Here is a 19,602-nt window from a genome sequence, read left to right on the forward strand (position 1 = left end):
GAAAATATTTCCAACAAGTTGGAAAATTGGGTCCGACGGATATTCCGACGGAATCAGTCCGATGCATACCACACACAGTCGGATTATCCGACAACACGGTCTGATAGGACACATTCCGACGGATTCTCCGACCGTGTGTACAAGGGCTTAGAAACCTCAGAACTGACACATTGTACCATCCACTTCCCCTCCATATTGCCACTATTTAGTATTTTACTTGTCAGTTGGTGGAAGTGGGATACGTTTTTCTGATTCCTTGCAGAGATCTACAATGGGAAATTTTCTGTAAATTACGTAGTTCAAAATTGTTCTAAAAATTTAAAGTCCATGTTGTCCAACTTGTATCTGATGCTGTTTCAGACGTATTCCGGTCTGTTCTGTGTCACCGTGAACCCCTACAAGTGGCTGCCCGTGTACAACCCTGAAGTGGTTAACGCCTACCGCGGCAAGAAGCGCATGGAGGCTCCGCCCCACATCTTCTCCATCTCCGATAATGCCTATCAGTTTATGTTGACTGGTGAGACTATCAATTGTCATTCATCTGCTGAAATAAAGTCGGGTCCTTGGGCATTGCGTGATGTGTCCCCTTCAAAAAAAAATGGCAGGGAAGGAGGGATATTTTTTAGAGACGTCACCAAGTGTTTGACCTGCTGAACTGTCTGCAGAGAAAGAAGACAATCCCCTCTACCAGTTCTCTGTAGAACAAATATATTCCACAACATTCTACAGAGAACAACAGCTTTCTCTTTGCTTTGTCCATGCTGAGGTCTCCTCTTGCTAAAATAAATAATTGTTACATTTAAATTTGGGCAACGCGTAACAGGGTGTTAGGCATGTAGTTCCGACTTTTCATCACTAGATGCCTCTGCCTGTCCATAGTTCCTTTCAGGGCCGTCTTTAATATTGATTGGACCCTGGGCAAAAATTTTCTTAGGCCCCCCTCCCCCATGCAATTTCGCTCTCCACCTTCTCTGAGACATACAATAAATAGCAGCTAGACTTAAAATCAATTTACTGTATCAGATCAGGCAGCGATTGCGATTGGTTGCCAGAGGTTACAGCATATCATTACTGCTTACTGACTGGTTGCTAGAGGTTACAGCACTCCTTAAGGCTCACTGATTAGTTGCTAGAGGTTACAGCACATTTCTGCTTGTTGATTGGCTGCTAGAGATTGCTGTACAGTAATACTGCTCACTGGTTGCTATAGGTTACAGTACATCTTCTCCTCACTGCAGGGGGGCATGATATACCTATGAGTGCTGCCTTTATTTACATATCAATGCAGTTGGCCTCAGCTATTTACATATGCATGTCACTGCTATTTACATATGAATGCCAGTATTTACATGTAAACACAAGTTTGCTTGTGAGTCATCTGTACACAACAATAGGGCAGAGCTGGGCAGCATTAGTAGCAGCACTTCACACTGAGATATCGGGACACAGCACAGGGCTAAAACTTCAAGGGACAAGGGAATGTAAACTGGGATAGTTGGCAAGTATGAGGCAGCTGCTTTGGGCCCCACAACAATGACAGGGCCCAGGGCAGCTGCCCCTTTTGCCCTGCCTTAAAGACGGCCCTGGTTCCTTTACTGCTTCAGACCCAAAGATTTTACCCCCTTCCTGACCAGAGCACTTTTTGCAATACTGCACTGCATTGCTTTAATTGACAATTGCGCGGTCGTGCGACGTTGCACCCAAACAAAACTGACGTCCTTTTTTACCCACAAATAGAGCTTTCTTTTGGTGGCATTTGATCACTGCTGCCATTTTTTTTTTTTTTTATATATAAATTATTTGGGTACAGCGTTTGCACGACGACGCAATTGTCAGTTAAAGTGACGCAGTGCCGTATCGCAAAAAAATGGTCTGGTCACTAAGAAGGAAAATCTTCCGGTCTGTAAGTTGTTAAGGAACCACACCTTGTGCAATCACGGATAGCTCTGCCCACTAGTGGATATCCTCCATGTTATTTCCTTGTGACTTCAAAGTGCTTAGTGAGTCTATTTGGGGTCGGAGTGAAGGATCACGGGGGGGTTCCCAGGCTCTTATTATTATTATTATTATTATAGGGGTCTAAACACTTGTTATAAAGCCTTGGGGACATGCTGCAGTTTACCAAGCCCATCAGTGTGGAAGATATGCAGATTTTTTTGAATAAAATGAATAATAAGGTTGAAATAAAAGAAGAAAAATATTGGATTGTATGTAAATTTAGTACGACTTTGGAATCCCTAAATCTATGGGTGGTGAGATGATTGTTCCACAGAAAAAGGGTGAGCTAAAACCTTGTAAGAAGACTCTTCTCTGTAGTGCCGGGTCTGTAAAGGCGCCACTGCCTGTGTAGGCGATACAAGCAGCATAATATAGTGGGGTAGTCACCAATAGTGATGGACGAACTTCCGACGGGACGTTTCGCGAAAGCGAAATGCGAACGGACCCAAACGTTCGCGAAACCGAACGTTCGCCGCGGGCCCCATTGACTTCAATGGGAGGCGAACTTTGCAAACCTTCATGTCGAATTTGCGGCCACGTGGTAATTATTAGGGGGTAAAACGTAGTCCCACCATCTGGACAATGACATAATACATGTATGAGGTGAATTTGGGATCGATAACTACAAGCATTTTTATTTTATTTGGGAAATTGTTCTAACAATTCAGGACTATGGAGCTAATGAAGGCAATGGAGGAGAGGGAAGGTCAGGGACCAGGGTAGGCAAAGAAGAGGGTGCAGGAGATGATCACCAGCAGCGTGACATACCGGAATGACACATGCACCGTGATAGAGGCATCTGACAGCAGCACCGTAATACAGAGCACTGACAGCAGCACCGTGACATACAGCGCTGACAGCAGCACCGTGACATACAGCGCTGACAGCAGCACCGTGACATACAGCGCTGACAGCAGCACCGTGACATACAGCGCTGACAGCAGCACCGTGACATACAGCGCTGACAGCAGCACCGTGACATACAGCGCTGACAGCAGCACCGTAAGCAGCCCCAGGAGGAAGTCAGCACAGCACAGGGATGGTGTGATCCCTTCATAATAAGAACCCCCAGGAGGAAGTCAGCACAGCACAGGGATATCATAAGCAGCCCCAGTAGAAATATGACACCGCTCAACCTCTTCAAAGAGGAGGGTAGGGGCATATAGTACGGTGTGCTTTTTTGGGTCAAGGAAGTGAGCAGACTGTACGTCAGTCCCTATACCGCTGAAGGACTGCTGCAGTATAGGGCAGCGGTCAGCAGTGGTGCACGTCAACCCTATCTATTGTGGACCGATAGCGGTCCTTACAGAACAGCAGACTGTACCGCACTCAAGCCTATGTACCGTAGCACCCTATACCAAGTTACCAGTCCTTATAAGAACTTTTGTGGAACAAGTGAGTTGTGAATGTTTAGCAGACTGCAGCAGAAGGGCAGCAGTCAAGTATAATATCCTTTCTATATTTGGAAGAAAGAATATTATACATGTACAAGCCTATTACTGTACCACTGATACCAGTCCTGAAAAGAACCTTTGTGGAACTAATAATAACAGCAAGTCTTTAAAATTACCCTCACTGCCTGACAACACTGCTTCCTTCCTGTCCCTATACAAATTGGCAAAAAAAGAGAACGATTAGTGGTTACTGGAACAGCTCTTTTGTGGACCTTGATAGTAACAGCTAATGATGATGATGATGATGATGATGATGAAAGACTAATCTGGCTGTCCCTGTAGCATACACCGTCCTTTCCCTTTCTCTAAACTAACAAAAGACACTCAGGCTGCTGCAAGAATCAGCAGCACAGCAAACCTATCAACACCTAACACCTATACCAGTCCTGAAAAGAACTTTTGTGTACCAAATAGCTAGTGGTTTATCTCTCCCTACTCCACACAGGAACCTGTCCCTATCGTAACAGAAGAAAGAATGTAAAATGGCCACCGGATCGGGTGTATTTATAGGTTAGGGGGAATGTCCAAGTGTCCATGTGCTGTCATGTCTCAATTGGCTGTCCTGTATCACATGATAAACGTGTCACCAAAGGTTAAAGTTCTTGTATACATTAAACACGTAAGTCCGCCGCGGCGAACGACGGAAAAAGGCGTTCGAACGTGCGGACCGCGAATGTCGGAAATTCGCCGCGAAACGACCGCCGGGCGAAACGTTCGTCCATCACTAGTCACCAAGGGTGGACTGACAACTCATAGGGCCCCCCGGGCAATAGGAGATTATGGGGCCCCCAGGCAATTAGAGATTATGGGGCCACACGGTATACACACACACACACAGTATACAATCACACAGTACACGCAGTATACACAGACATGTTTCTATTGGCTGAGAAGGTACCGGAGAGGTGGGGCAGCTATAATTTCAGGATTTTTAGACCAAAAGGATGTCGGTAAGGGACATTTCAGAGACAGATGTTAAAAAAACACAGATTTTTACATACTGTCCCTAGTTTTACTGAGGCTGGCAACCCTGATGGGGCCCCCTAGTGGCTCGGGGCCCTCAGGCAGTGCCCGAGTGGCCCAATGGTCAGTCCGCCCCTGGTAGTCACATATATTGTAATACAAGGCAGACATGCAGAATATGAATGTTACCAGGCCGAAGGTAATAACTGAGCGCTTCTCTGCTTCTTTCCAGATAGAGAAAATCAGTCTATTCTGATCACGTAAGTACATGATTTATCCTCCTCTCTTTTTCTTTAATTTACATTCAAATTTAGCTTTTTATCAATTTATAGCAGTCAAAACAAAGATAAATGATGGTCAATTGGCTGCCACAGGTCCCTGCACTCTACACATTTCTCTTTATGCTATAAAGAAAAATTAAGTTAAAATATAGTTAAAATATAGTACCCATTTCCATTCATTGTAGGAGGGCTATTTAGTGATATATTTATTTTTATAATTAAATTTGATTTTATTAGTATTCAGCTCAGGGCCGTCTTTAGTATTGATTGGACCCTGAACATAACTTTTCTTGCCCACCCCCCATGCAGTTTCGCTCTCCACCTGCTCTGAGACATACAATAAATAGCAGCTAGACTCAAAATCAGTTTACTGAATCCGATCAGGCAGCTATTGCGATTGGTTGTTAGAGGTTACAGTGTATCATTACCGCTCACTGACTGGTTGCTAGAGGTTACAGCACACATTATGGTTCACTGATTAGTTGCTGGAGGTTACAGCGCATGATTTCTGCTTGTTGATTGGTTGCTAAAGATTACTGTGAATATGACCTCAGGGGGGCATGATATACATATCAATGCTGCCAGCCGCCCCTATTTACATATGAATGCCGCCACTATTTAGGGTCTGCAGGTGAGTCATCTTTACACAACAATAGGTCAGAGCTGGGCAGCATTAGAAGCAGCACTTCACACTGTGATATTGGGACACAGCACAGGACTAAAACCTCAAGGAACAAGGGAATTTAAACCGGGATAGTTGAGAAGTATGAGGAAGCTGCTTTGGACCTCACAACAATGACAGGGCCCAGGGTAGCTGCCCATTTTGCCCTGCCTTAAAAACAGCCATGATTCAGCTTAATCAACTAAGGACAAAGACATGTATCAATATATGACATTTCCTGCAAGGCTAGGTAAAAACACCTGTGTGCCCCCCAAATATGTTTTTTTGTGTGTTGTAATAGACCCTGACCACATTTTTTTGGGTGGAGCACCCCTCCCCCTATTCATTACCTCTTATTTAGTGGCCACCAGTGCATAGCAGGAATCCCTTCAGTTCTCCCACATAGAGGAGTTTGGCTCCCATGGTTGAGACGCAGGATCTTTCATTCTATTACTAGGGTAGGACCCACTAATTAGGGGTACTTTGATGCAGTAAGTGGGCTTAGCACTATATAACCATATAGTGTGACCAAACCCCCGTATTTTTTGAATATGTTCGGGTCTTTTTAACTAGCCTGCTGGAAATGTCATTCTTGAATGTGTGCGCTGCAATATGTTTTGTACTGTTTGTTGGTCTTAGAGCAGCACCATCTTGAATTTAAACGCATTAGGGTGTGTCCCCCCCAAATCTGTTTTTTGTATGTATCCAAATATAACATTTACATACCCTGTTCCCCCCCAAAAATAAGACCTAGCGTGATTGTCAGTGATGGCTGCAATATAAGCCCTACCCCCCCAAATAAGCCCTCGTTAAAGTAGGTCTTATTTTCAGGGTAGGGCTTATTTTCAGGGAAACGGGGTAGGGCTTATTTGGGGGGGTAGGGCTTATATTGTAGCCATCACCGACAACCATGCTAGGTCTTATTTTCGGGGGAAACAGGGTAGTATCAAACACTCTATATACACATCTCAAAATATTCTATTCAAAAAGAAAAAAAAAAGGGGGAAAAGTGAAAAGAGAAAGAAGAAAAAATAATAACAAAATCACTTCCCCTCTTAACATACAATGTATTATAAAGGTTGAATTTGCTCCGACATCTTCCCAATTGAGGACCCCAACCTCCCTAGCTATTCGGGTTCCTAATATCTCTCAGTGCACCAATCAATCATCATACCCCTAATTCAAAAAAATAAATAAAAAGTGAGGTTGTATCATTTTAAGTAGTAAGGGAGCCCATATCGACTCCTATATATACCTGGCGAGAGCTTGGTGAATCTTGACTTGAGTCACCAAGCCCGAAGAAAAAAAATAAATAAAAAGGGGGGAGGATAAGGAAAATAGGGATGAGAAGAATCAAAATTTTATTGTACCTTTGTTAGTGTAAAAAACAAAAATATATATAAAAAAAGGGCCTCTAAGGGCCACGTTGCCACCAAGAGCATATCGAGGGGGGAAAAAAGAAAAACGATTTTATGTAAGAGGTCTCTTAGGGCCTAATTACCACCACGTGTAAAAATATATGATAAGTAAATCCAAAAGTTTATTGTGCACTTGTTAGTGTAAAAAAAAAACAAAAAATCTGTGTAAGAAGGCCTATGAGGGCCACATTGCCAACCACGTGCCTATTTGAGTTAAGGTGGGCTATTTAGTGATTTAAAGGACTCGGCTCCTTAAAGCGGGAGTCCGCCGGGACTCCGCGTTTTTTTTTTTTTTTTAAAAGCCAGCAGCTACAAATACTGCAGCTGCTGACTTTTAAAATCGTGACACTTACCTGTCCAGCGCGCCCGCGATTTCGGCACCCGAAGCCGATCTCTAGATCGTCTGTCGTGTGCTGCCGCTGCCATCTTGGGTATGGGAATCAGGAAATGGAGCCTTTCGGCTTCATTTCCCGGTTCCCTACTGCGCATGCGCGAATCGCGCTGCGCAATAAGGACGGTCCCCGCTGCCTCTGGGATCTGTGTGTTTCCCAGCAGGCAGCGGGGCACTTGCGGAAAGGGGCGTAATCTACGCCCCTTTCCGCAGAGAGCTATCCCGGAAGTGGCTGCAGAATACCTGTACTGTACAGGTATCTGCACCCCCCTCCCCCCTGAAAGGTGCCAATTGTGGCGCCGGAGGGGGGGAGGGTTCAGATGAGCGGAGGTCCACTTTAGGGTGGACCTCCGCTTTAACTTCCACAGGGCTGTGTGAGATCTGAGCCCTTACTTAATAGACCAATATTTAACTAGCTGGTAGAAGATGCCAGTCTCTGCTATGGAAGTTGAAGTGACTTTTTCTTTGTTATATTATTATTTATAAATGTTTATTTTCCCGAATTTTTCTTCATCCAGTGGAGAATCCGGTGCCGGGAAGACTGTGAACACAAAGCGTGTCATCCAGTACTTTGCAACAATTGCAGCCACTGGAGACGCCGGCAAGAAGAAGGAGACCGCCACGAGTAAGATGCAGGTGAGGCTCGTGTGCAGAAAAGTCCCGCTATATCACAACTGTCCTTTAGTTCTTCTTATTGCAAAGGAGGGCAAATACGTTACTAATTTGTGTTCATAGATACAAAGCCCGGAATTGCTTGTTAGAATTTTCCTGTGCTCCACCCTAAATCCACATCTTCAAACTCAAACATAAAAGAAGCTTCAGAAGTGACACATTTTACACAGGTGTAGCACTAACCCCACCCCCCTCCCCAAGAGCCCCATTCCTGCACAGCTAGACAACAGGCATTTTCAACTTGCATCCAGGCACAAGAAATCAGTCTATGGGCTTGTTTTTGTAATTTTATTGGGGAAAACAATTGATTGGATCTTCCTAAGCCAGCCTAGCCTGGAAGCAAAGGCCCCCCTAGGCCTAGGGGTCCTCTCCTTGGCCACTGACAGCCTCCTCAGCAGGCCATCATCCACTCGACTCCCCGACTGGCATGGCCCCACCATATTTAGTGGCTGGTTCAGCCACCCTGCCAAAACATTCTGGGGATTTGCCAAGTTCCCTCAAGTAGGCAGATCAGTCCTCCTGGTCTCCGCCCACTAACTTCTACAAGTTTCTCCAAACTTCCAGAAACAGGAAAGGTACCAGAGACCTGCCTCTGCGAGTCATCCAGCCTGACCTCCAGTTAGGGTTGCCACCTGTCCAGGATTCCCCCGGACAGTTCGGGTTTGGAATCATGTGTCCGGGTTTCAGACTGTCTGCAACCCGGACACATTATTTAGACTGGTTTATGGCTTCCCAGCAGGGTTGCTGGCTGCAGTTGTCTATGCTGAGAGTGTCTGTTACTCTCTTTCACACTCCCCAAAGCCAACACTAACAACGGCCACCCCAAACACATACAGATGGGAGAGGAGAGAGGGCTCGATCTGCACCTCTTCCCCCCCACCCTACCCCTCTTTGTCTGCCCACACTCCAATCCCTGGCACTGTGCCTCCGAAAAGGGAAATTTGGGACAGAAATTTGAAGTCCAGCAGCCTCAGATCCAACTGGATGAGAGGCGCTGACTGTCAAGAGGTGAGTGAGCTCACCATCCATCTCATCATCCATCCATCTGCGACTGAAGTCTCCCCCCTTCACTCTCTTGCTTCTGAATAAGTACACAAAGGCAAATCAGGGTTCTTAGAGCACCCCTTATATCAGAGTTCCCCTTTACACCAGAGGCCACAGTCTTTCCCCTTACATCAGAGTCCTCTCTGTACATCAAAGTTCCCAGTGTCCCCCCTTAGATGAGGGTTCCCAGAGCATCCCTTTTGTTAGAGTCCCCAGAGTTCTCCCTTACATCAGAGTCTGGAGAGTCCCCCCTTACAGTGAAAGGGAACTCTGCAAGTTCAGATGTAAAGGGGGAACTCTGTGGACTCTGATGTAAAGGGGAACTCTTGTTATTACCTTCATATGATTAGAAATGTTATTTAGTAGCAAAATATATGTATAGTTTATACTATAAAAAAAAGATTGCTGTGCGCCGCTAAAGTGTTCGGGTTTGACTTGAAGAAAAGGTGGCAACCCTACCTCCAGTAAACCCTAACCCAATTTCAGACTCGCAAGCTAAACACTAGAGGGTGCTACACAGGATTACACTGAAAGGGGTCTGGGTGTCAACACCAGGGCGATTTTCATAAAAAGGCAAGAAGGGAATTTGGGCTTCCTTACTGGAACAAAGAACTTGCTAAGTGAAATATTTTAAATCCTGGAGTATTGGGCGGGAAATGGCTTTATAGCAAAACTTAAAGAGGAAGTAAACCCTGATGGGTTTACTTCCTCTTTCATTCCCTGCAAAGGCAAAGCATAATGGACTACTATGCATCGCATAGTAGTCCATTATGTGTCACTTACCTGACACAGGAGCCAGCGAAGTCACCGCTGTCCCCTATATTCCGGCGCATCCATCTTCTCGGTGGGGTCTCGCAGCTCCGCCGCTGTCATTCGGCGAAGTATCGATGACGTCACTCCCGCGCATGCGCACGGGAGCTGACACACGCGGCATGTTCGTCGTTGACGATGCCACGCTCAGTGCGCCTGCGCGCCGCTGTCTACGGCGCATGCGCCGTAGACAGCGGTGCCTGTCTTTCGGCAAATATCTCCTAAACCGTGTAGGTTTAGGAGATATTTCTTGGACCTACAGGTAAGCCTTAATGTAGGCCTCCCTGTAGGTCAAAGTGTGTTGTAAGAGTTTACAACCACTTTAATGACCATAACCAAGCTATAAGTTTAGGGTGAGCCTAACCTTATACTTTAAGTGCATTCATAATCAAAAGTTGAAACCTTTTATAACATTTTTTTGTTGGTATTTTGCTGGGGAGATTTGGGAAGTAAAAAGAAATCTCTCCAAAGTGAGGGAAATTGCCATCCTAGACAGATTGTCTCCAGGACAAGTACTCATATTGGAAGAGTTCCCATCACTTCTTGTCCAAACCCTTGACCCCTAAGCTACCTCTAATGGTAAATTATCCCCTAAAAATAAATCCTTATGTCACTGGGCACCAAAGCCATACATTGCCAAGCTGTGAATGTTAAACATGTTGTGACAGGTCATGTTTTTGTCCGTATAATTCTAGGGGACTCTGGAGGATCAAATCATCCAGGCTAACCCACTGCTGGAGGCCTTCGGTAACGCCAAGACGGTCAGGAATGATAATTCATCCCGTTTTGTAAGTGTTTTGTGATGCTTTGCAGCTATGGCCAAGGTCTCTTAATACATTTGGTAAAATGTTTGGATGTTTTCACAAAGAGTTTTTTTATATAAAAGAAAACTGCTGACAAACGCCGATCTGATGATGGGAAAGTGAAATCGATCACTAATCACTATGGGTGTTCTACACTTTGCACTCCGTTATTGTTGGTGGATTGAGGACTTACTCCAGAGATAAAACGATAATCCTGCCACTTTATAAAACTCTGGTTCGGCCACATCTGGTCCAGTTCTGGTCACCAGTCCTCAGGAAGGATGTGCTGGAACTGGAGCGAGTCCAGAGAAGGGCAACAAAATGAATAAGGAACTGGAGGACCTCAATTCTCTGGGACGGCTACAAGCACTTTTTCTCCCTGGAGAAGAGACAGAGATGTGAGAACAATATACGAATACCTCAAGCGTAGGAAAAAAAAGTTTCAGTCCAAGGGAGTGTAAGAGGACATGGGGCCACACAATGAGACTGGAAGAGAAGCGGATTAACCTTAAGCTGCGTAGGAAGTTTTTCACCATCAGGGCGGTAAGGATGTGGAACTGTCTTCCACAATTGGTGGTATCAGTGGGGAGCAGGGCAGGACTTACCATTGGGCTTGACTGGGCTCAAGCCCATGGGCCCCACCCAATAGGGGGCCCCACCAAGATACATAGCCGAGTCTACCCAGCTCGGCTCTGCTCACAGTTACTGGGCATGACTATGAGCCAAGCCGAGTAAACTCGACTACTCTCGGCTCCATTCGGGACTGCGAGAGGACCCGAGAGCCGCTGAGATACACAGGACTCGGGTATCTCGGCAGCGCCATTTTTAAACTTCAAAACTGCAATGACAAGCCTGCAAATGACAAGGCTGCAATGACACTGGACAAGGCTGCAGATAGATAAACAAGGCTACAGATGGGTGGGCAAGGCTGCAGATGGATGGGCAAGGCTGCAGATGGATGGGCAAGGCTGCAGATGGACACTGATAAGGCTGCATTGATGGGCATTTAAATGTAAGTTTTTTCCTTAAACTTCCCTCCTAAACGTTTTTTCCTTAAAATTCCCTCCTAAACTTACCGTATTTATCGGCGTATAACACGCACCCCGCGTGTTATACGCACCCCGCGTGTTATACGCCGATAAATACGGTAATGTATAGAAGGTAGAGCCTGAAAGTGACTCAAGCCCAGGGGCCTCCACCACCCTAAGTCCTGCCCTGGTGGGGAGTATTAATAGTTTCTAGACTCTTGGATGTGCATCTAATGCCACGTACACGCGGTCGAATTGTCTTAGTCCGGCAAACAATCCGGCAAACAATCTGCCAGACTTTCTAACGAACGGACTTGGCCACACACGGACACTCCGAAAGTCTGGCGATTTCTAACACGATGACTTACAACACGTACGACGGGACTAGAAAAAGGAAGTTCAATAGCCAGTAGCCAATAGCCTCGTTCTCGTACTTGCTTCTGAGCATGCGTCATTCTTAGTCCGCTGGACTAGCACACCGACGAACGGATTGTCCGCTGAAAGCCAAGTACGGCGGACAAATTTTGAGTCAAAAACTACTTTCTAAGTCCGCCGGACTTTACGATGAAAAAGTCCGCTGGAGCCCACACACGATCGAATTGTCCGGCGTAATGCGGTCCAGCGGACTAAGTCCGCCAGACAATTCGATTGTGTGTACGCGGCATTAGCGAACACAATATACAGGGATATGGGAAATGATTATTGACATGAACGCACATACACCTACACAGGTTGGACTGAATGGACTAGTTTCTTTATTCAGCCTTTCCAACTATGAAATTGTTCATTAAAAATGAAATAAAGGCTCATATATATATACTGTCTATACCAGTGGTTCTCAACCTTTTTTTCCCCAAAACTCACGCAATAAGTATGGGAATGTAAAACATATATTGAAATGCTAGATAGCGCTGGGTGTCACTGTGTATGTATGGGATGGGGGTTTTGTAGAGTGCATTAGGTGACTCTGCAGCAGACTTGGTGGCCCTGTAGGGGTTGAGGTTTCTGGAGGAATCGGAGGTGCACAGTGGAACACTGTTGGATGTTAGAGGCACCATGGAGGGCTGAAGGCTGTGCACCAGGCTGGTGGGCAATGTGGGAGGCTGGGGGGCACTGTGGAAGATGGGGGGCCCTCTGAAGCAGGGGGCTTTCAGGGGCCAGGGGGTACTGGGGGTCACTATGGTGGGTTGTGGGTCAGAATAGGAGGCTGCAGGCACTGTGGGAGTGTGGGCTAGGTGCAGCTTGTGCGGCAGGCAGAGAACACAAAGAGAGTTCAAGTTTGGCAATAGCAATATATTGTATAAAAGTTCAGCCAACACAACCAGGCCTCCATCTGGAGCCACTTGCAAATTGTACAGCGGTAGAACAGCATCTCCCACGAGGAGCAGAATTTGGCCTGACTGGTCCACACCCAAAGGGGAAGCTTCCTGGAAGAGTTAGATATAGTCCATATAGATATAGAGTACTGTCCCTACTCCTCCAGAACCTTTTCCTATCTCTAAATACTGTCCCTGACAGATGGGGTACCTATCCCTATGCTAGCCACTTGCATAAAGTGTGACAAGCATGGGAGCTTGAGTCTTAAATAGACTCTGTCTGACCCAAGATGGCTGCCAAAATCACATAGGGTGCCAGCATCCGATTCGATTAATAATGACCCCCTTTGACTGAGGGAATCATAGAGGAATCAGGTATCCCTCAACTTCCTCCTATATCTGCATTACGGTTGAGCGTCACCTGCAGGGGAGAATATGGCTGCACCTTCCTACAAGAGGTTTTGGGACCTGTAGATAGCTGGAGGCCCAGGAGAGGGATTGAGAACCACTGCTCTATACAGTCCAATTTTCTGGTATATAACTACATTGTGTGTGATGAATGTAACACAAATCTTCATTTACGCAGGGAAAATTCATCCGAATCCATTTTGGAGCGACGGGAAAACTCTCCTCTGCAGATATTGAAACATGTAAGTTGCAGATTGTAATTCCAAGTTTGCATTTTGTCTTTCATAAACACTGACATCAGTGATTGGCCAATTTGTACTAAATAAATATCTTCTGGCAGATTTGCTGGAGAAGTCCAGAGTGACTTTCCAGCTTCCCAACGAGCGGAGCTACCACATCTTCTACCAGATCCAGTCCAATAAGAAGCCGGACATTGTTGGTGAGCGGAGGGATGGGTTGTTCTAAAAATCACCTGTAAAGTCAGAAAATCCAGCATCCCACATACAGGCTTTGGGCCAAAATCTAAGCAGGTGCTGGGGTGAAATGGCAGATGGGGCTTCATACGAATAGGGCTGGCAATGAGGCATCACCAGCACACCATAGTAGAAGGTTCAGTAACAGTATATTGTAGAAGATTTTAGCAAACACAACACGCCCAATCGGGAAGCACACTCGGCCAGTGCCACTTGCAACTGAGACTGTGGTGGACCTACAAGATGTAGAATGGAGGACGCCTACAGCTTCTGCCTTGAGGAGCGAAATGTGACCTGGCCGGTCCACATCCAAAAGAAGAGGCTTCCTGGAAGTTAGACGTAGTCCCTGCACTGTCCCTACTCCTTTGATACCTTTCCCAATCTCTAGCACTGTCTCTGACAGACAGGGATCCTTTCCCTATGCTTTTAACTCACAAAAAGCATGACAATCCCAGGAGCTGGAGTCTTAAATAGACTGGGGGGGGGGGTCCTGTATAATGGTGGGTGCAGTATGGGGGAGGGGACCTGTGTAATAATGGAGAAGAAGAGTCCTGTGTAATGATGGGGTAGTATGGGGGAGGGGGTCCTGTGCAATGATGAGGATAGTATGGGGGAGGGGGTCCTGTGTAATGATGGAGGTAGTATGGGGGAGGGGGGTCTGTGTATTGATGGCTTAGTAAGGGGAATGGGGTCCTGTGTAATGATGAAGGATGGGGGAGGGGACCTGTGTAATAATGGAGAAGAAGAGTCCTGTGTAATGATGGGGTAGTATGGGGGAGGGGATCCTGTGTAATGATGGGGGTAGTATGGGGAGGGGGGGGCCTGTGTAATGATGGAGGATGGGAGCCCTGTGTAATGACGGGGGTAGTAAGGGTGAGGGTCCTGTGTAATGATGGGGGTAGTATGGGGGAGGGGACCTGTGTAATGATGCAGGGGGGGTCCTAAATATTGATGGGGACAGTATGGGAAAGAGGGTCCTGTGTAATGATGGAGGTAGTATGAGGGAGGGGGTCCTGTGTAATGATAGAGGTAGTATGGGTAAAGGGTCCTGTGTAGTGATGGGGATAGTATGGAGGAGGGGATCCAGTGTAATTATGGAGGACGGAGGTCCTGTGTAACAATGGGGGTAGTATAGGGAGGGGGTCCTGTGTAATGATGGAGGTAGTATGGGGGTGGGGATCCTATGCAATGATGCAGGAGGGGGTCCTGTGTAATGGAGGCAGTATGGGGGACGGGGGTCCTGTGTAATGATAGAGGTAGTATGGTCAAGGGGTCCTGTATAGTGATGGGGTTAGTATGGGGGAGGGGATCCTGTGTAACTATGGGGGAGGGGATCCTGTGTAACTATGGGGGAGGGGATCCTGAGTAACTATGGGGGAGGGGATCCTGTGTAATTATGGAGGATTGGGGTCCTGCGTAATGATGGGGGTAGCACGGGGAGGGGGTCCTGCGTAATGATGTCGGTAGTATGGGGGAGGGGGTCCTATTTATTGATGGAGGAGGGGGTCCTGTGTAATGGGGGCAGTATGGGGGTCCTCTGTAATGATAACGGTAGTATGAGCAAGGGGTCCTGTGTAGTGATGGGGGTAGTATGGAGGAGGGGATCCTGTGTAATTATGGAGGATGGGGGTCCTGTATAATGATGGGGAGGGTAGTATGGGGTAGGGATCCTGTGTAATTATGGAGGACGGGGGTCCTGTGTAAGGATGGTGGTAGTATGGGGGAGGGTATCCTGTGTAATTATGGAGGATGGGGGTCCTGTGTAATGATGGGGGTAGTATGGGGAGGGTGTCCTGTGTAATTTTGGGATGTTGGAGGGTAGAGAGCAAAAGTGCATGGGGGGGGGGGGGGGCAAGAAGATGTTTGCCTAGGGTCCAAAAAGTATTAAAGATGGCCCTGCCCAGTACAGAGGGTTAGTGGTAAGCGCTTCTGCCTTGTAGCACTGGAGTCCATGGTGCAAATCCCCACCTGGACACTATCTACAAAGGGATTGGAAGTTCTTCTTGCACCTATATGGGTATCCTCCTACACTCCAAAGAAAGACATTCTGATTGGATATTTGGCTGATGTCTAAATGGACCCTAATATGTACAGTATGTATGTGAGAGGGACTTTAGACTGTAAGCTCTTCCAGGGCAGGAACAGTGTAAGTGAATAGTAAGTAAATTGACGGCAGTATATAAAAACCTGTAATAATAAATAATAAGGGCCACATTTCTATTTCTGAATAGTAGAATCACCATCTTTGAGTTTCGGTGGAACAATTACTGACTTGAATAGTTTTCATGATTTATTTTATTTTATTTTTTTGTCTGCTTTACATTCACATTTAGTTTCAATCATTCTTTTATATGTTTTTTTTTTCCCACAGAAATGTTGTTGATTACATCCAACCCGTATGACTATCATTACACCAGCATGGGGGAGATTTCGGTAAAAAGTATCGATGACGCGGAGGAGCTCATGGCCACCGACGTACGTACATACATCGCCTTGGCCTTGCGTTATGGAGAATCTCAGCGCAAGTCCAAAGCCTTCTTTATTACTGCCTGAAATAATAACTGTCCACTGTCGCCAACGGGAGATGAGCCAATTCAAACCTGACCTTAAAACTGGCAGCTTGAGGATGAAATAAAGACAGTGATAAATTATGCTGTATTGTCCCCTGGTGCCAAATTTAACCCGGGGTCTGTCGTGTCATAAAAACAAAAAACGATTTAAAGGATAAATCAAAAACATTTATCTAAATATATTTTTTAGTAGCCACAGAGGATATAAATCTAAAATTATTTAGCAAACTCAGAAATGAACTCATGCAGGTAGTAAAGACATCATTACTGTGCTGTACATAGCCTGTGCAGAGTTGTAGGAGGGACCCAGCAGGCTCCACCCACTACAGTCTGCCTGTAGAACGCTACAGGAGGAGGGGGGCGGAGACAAGACCAGCCACCCTGCAGAAGGAGAGAGAGCAGCAGTGATTGGTCTGTGTTACAGAAGGCTCCTGCACAGAGGCACAATTAGAAATAGACAAAGGTACAAAGATTAGTAAGGAAAAAAATGCCACATGTCTTTTGTATCTAGCCAACATTTTTTTCGACCCTGCTCCAGTTTTAAGTGTCTATTCATAAAAAATATAAAAAAAAAATAAAAAAATCGATGGGCAAATGCCTCAGCATTTACACAGCCATTAAAGTTCATGTGCGTGTAAAGGCAGGCGCCCCAATACTTTTGGTAATATAGTGTATGTGATATGTGTATTTCCTATGATCATCAGCTCCATCTACTGGCTTAATGCTCTATTTTCCTTAAAACGGAGGTCCACCCTAAAGTGGACCTTCCGCTCATTGGAATCATCCCCCCCTCCGGCGCCACAATTGGCACCTTTCAGAGGGGAGGGGGGTGCAGGTACCTGTACAGTACAGGTATCTGCACCCACTTCCGGAGTAGATTCTGTAGAAAGGAACGCCCCTTTCCGCAGAATCCACGCCCCTTTCCGAAAGTCCCCCGCTGCCTGCTGGCAAACACACGGATCCCAGAGACAGCGGGGACCATCCTTATTGCGCAGCGCGACTCGCACATGCGCAGTAGGTAACCGGGAAATGAAGCCGAAAGGCTCCACTTCCTGATTCCCATACCCAAGATGGCGGCGGCAGCACCCGACAGACGACCGAGAGATCGGCTTCAGGTGCCAACATCGCGGGCGCGCTGGGTGGGTAAGTGTCCTTATTTTAAAAGTCAGCAGCTGTAGTATTTGTAGCTGCTGGCTTTAAAAAAAAAAAAAAAACGTCGGAACTCCTGGCGGACTCCCGCTTTAAATACCCCGCAATGACAAAAAAGCCTATAGGCAGGTGCAGTCTGTACTCCCCACTGTAGGTGGCACTGAACCAAAGCGCAATCAGAAGAAAGTTGTGGGGAACTTAGTTCCTCTATGACTTCCTGCGGCCACCAGGAGAACAGCTGTCTGATTGGATGCTGGGGCCCAGTGTGACCTCCGCAACCATCTTAGGTAAGGGCAGAGTTTATATAAGCCCCTGGCCCACCTGTACATTATGCGAGTGGCTAGTTTAGGAACAGGTTCCCCGTCTGTCAGGGACAGCACATAGTGGCAGGGAGAGTTTGCAGAGGATTAGGGAAAGTGCAGGTACTACACTATCTCTGCTCAGGAAGCCTCCTTTTTGGGTTGGACCAGCCAGGCTGTATTCCTGCTCCTTGGGGCAGCAGGTGTCGGCATCTCTTCATGTAAAGACCCGATGTAACTATATGTGTAAAGGGCTCTAGATGGGTGTCCTCTCTCGCCGGGCCTGGTTGTACTTGGTTTTGATGTTCTAAAATAGACGGTTCATATTACTCACCAGGGGCATAGCTACAGGGGTCACAAGGGTCTCACTTGCGACCCACCTCCCTGTGCAGCTGAATAGGAAGGGCGGCATATAGCAGAATCGATCCCCACCTCCTGCAGTCTCTGAATGCCCGCTTCTCCTCCATTCCCTCCCGCAGGCATTCAGTAGCTGCAGGAGGCAGGAATCGATTCCTCTATATATTACCGCCCCGTCGCCCCTCTTATCCAACTTCCCTCTGCTGCCCCCCGGGCCCCACTCTTCTAGCTCCCCAGCTCCACACTGAGCTGCTCAGGAGCACACCTTGCCATCACAGCAAGCCAAGCAACCCGCTGCTCCCAAGTGCGAGACATCCCTGAGCTGCCGGCATCCGGGTCACCAAACGGATGAGAGCTGTGAAGGGGGGATAAGCTGCCCTAGTGTTCCATCACTGTAGGGGGCCCCAGCGGGGTTGCTTGCTGTAGGGCTCTGAGCTGAGATCATATCTCTCATATGGCTCAGAGCTTGAAGGAACTGTGAATCTAAGCAGCTGATTTTGATCATTCAGCTGATTAGCTTAACACTTTCCGCAGTGCACACAGGAGGAGAGGGGTGGGAGGAGAAGGAGCAGACCGTCTCTCTCCTGTCCTGTCCGTGCGAGGGAGTGGGAACTGTCAGTGCAGGCTCTGAGCTGTATGAGAGAGATGCTCTCAGCTGAGAGTCCTGCTGCTGGGTACTGATAGGTGGCATTAATAAGCACTGATAGGGGCATAGATGGGCATTGATTGGCAGCATTGATGAGCACTGAGAGATGCACTCAGCTGAGAGTCCTGCTGATAGGTACTGATAGGTGGCATTGACGAGCACTGATAGGTAGCACTGATGGGCACTGATCGGTGGCATTGATGAGCATTGATAGGTGGCATTGATGGGCACTGATAGGCAGTATTGATTGGCACTGATAGGTGGCATTTATTGGGCACTGATAGGGGCATTGATGGGCATTGATTGGCAGCATTGATGAGCATTGATAGGCGGCATTGACGTGCACTGATAGGTGGGACTGATGGGCACTGATCGGTGGCATTGATGAGCATTGATAGACGGCACTGATGGGCACTGATAGGCGGCATTGATTCGCACTGATAGGTGCCATTTATCGGGCACTGATACACAGCACTGATGGGCACTGATAGGCAACACAGATGGGCACTGCTAAATGGCATTGATGAGCACTGATGAGCACTTATAGGCGGCACTGATGGGCACTGATAAATGGCATTGATGAGCACTGATAGGCAACACAGATGGGCACTGATAAATGTCATTGATGAGCACTGATAGGTGTCACTGATGGGCACTGATAGGTGTCACTGATGGGGCTGCACTGATTATCAGTGTAAACAATGTACCGACAGTGTTGCTGGTTCACGGTTCTTCTTTCCTCAAACAGACACATCGTGGGAAGAAAGGACTTCCGATAACTGGCAAGTCTGTTTACATGTAATCAGCTGATCACATGGTAAAGGGGCGCTGTGGTTAGCCCTTTACCATGATCTGTGATCA

At 46.9% G+C, this 19,602-nt stretch overlaps 1 protein-coding gene across 1 annotated transcript in view; it reads left to right on the plus strand.

Moving 5' to 3' along the window:
• Positions 1-327: 327 nt before the first annotated feature.
• Positions 328-19,602, plus strand: part of LOC143934965 (myosin-4-like) — a 79,192-nt gene continuing 59,917 nt past the window's right edge. Inside the window, exons 1-7 of the mRNA XM_077458510.1 lie at positions 328-517; positions 4,648-4,675; positions 7,685-7,802; positions 10,388-10,480; positions 13,426-13,489; positions 13,588-13,686; positions 16,092-16,195. Of these exons, the coding sequence (XP_077314636.1) occupies positions 328-517; positions 4,648-4,675; positions 7,685-7,802; positions 10,388-10,480; positions 13,426-13,489; positions 13,588-13,686; positions 16,092-16,195 (696 nt within the window). The remainder of the gene's footprint in view (positions 518-4,647; positions 4,676-7,684; positions 7,803-10,387; positions 10,481-13,425; positions 13,490-13,587; positions 13,687-16,091; positions 16,196-19,602) is intronic.

The sequence above is a fragment of the Lithobates pipiens genome, unplaced genomic scaffold, assembly GCF_037356315.1.
Source record: "Lithobates pipiens isolate NorthernLeopardFrog02 unplaced genomic scaffold, aLitPip1_a1.2 Scaffold_28, whole genome shotgun sequence".
Taxonomy (NCBI): domain Eukaryota; kingdom Metazoa; phylum Chordata; class Amphibia; order Anura; family Ranidae; genus Lithobates; species Lithobates pipiens.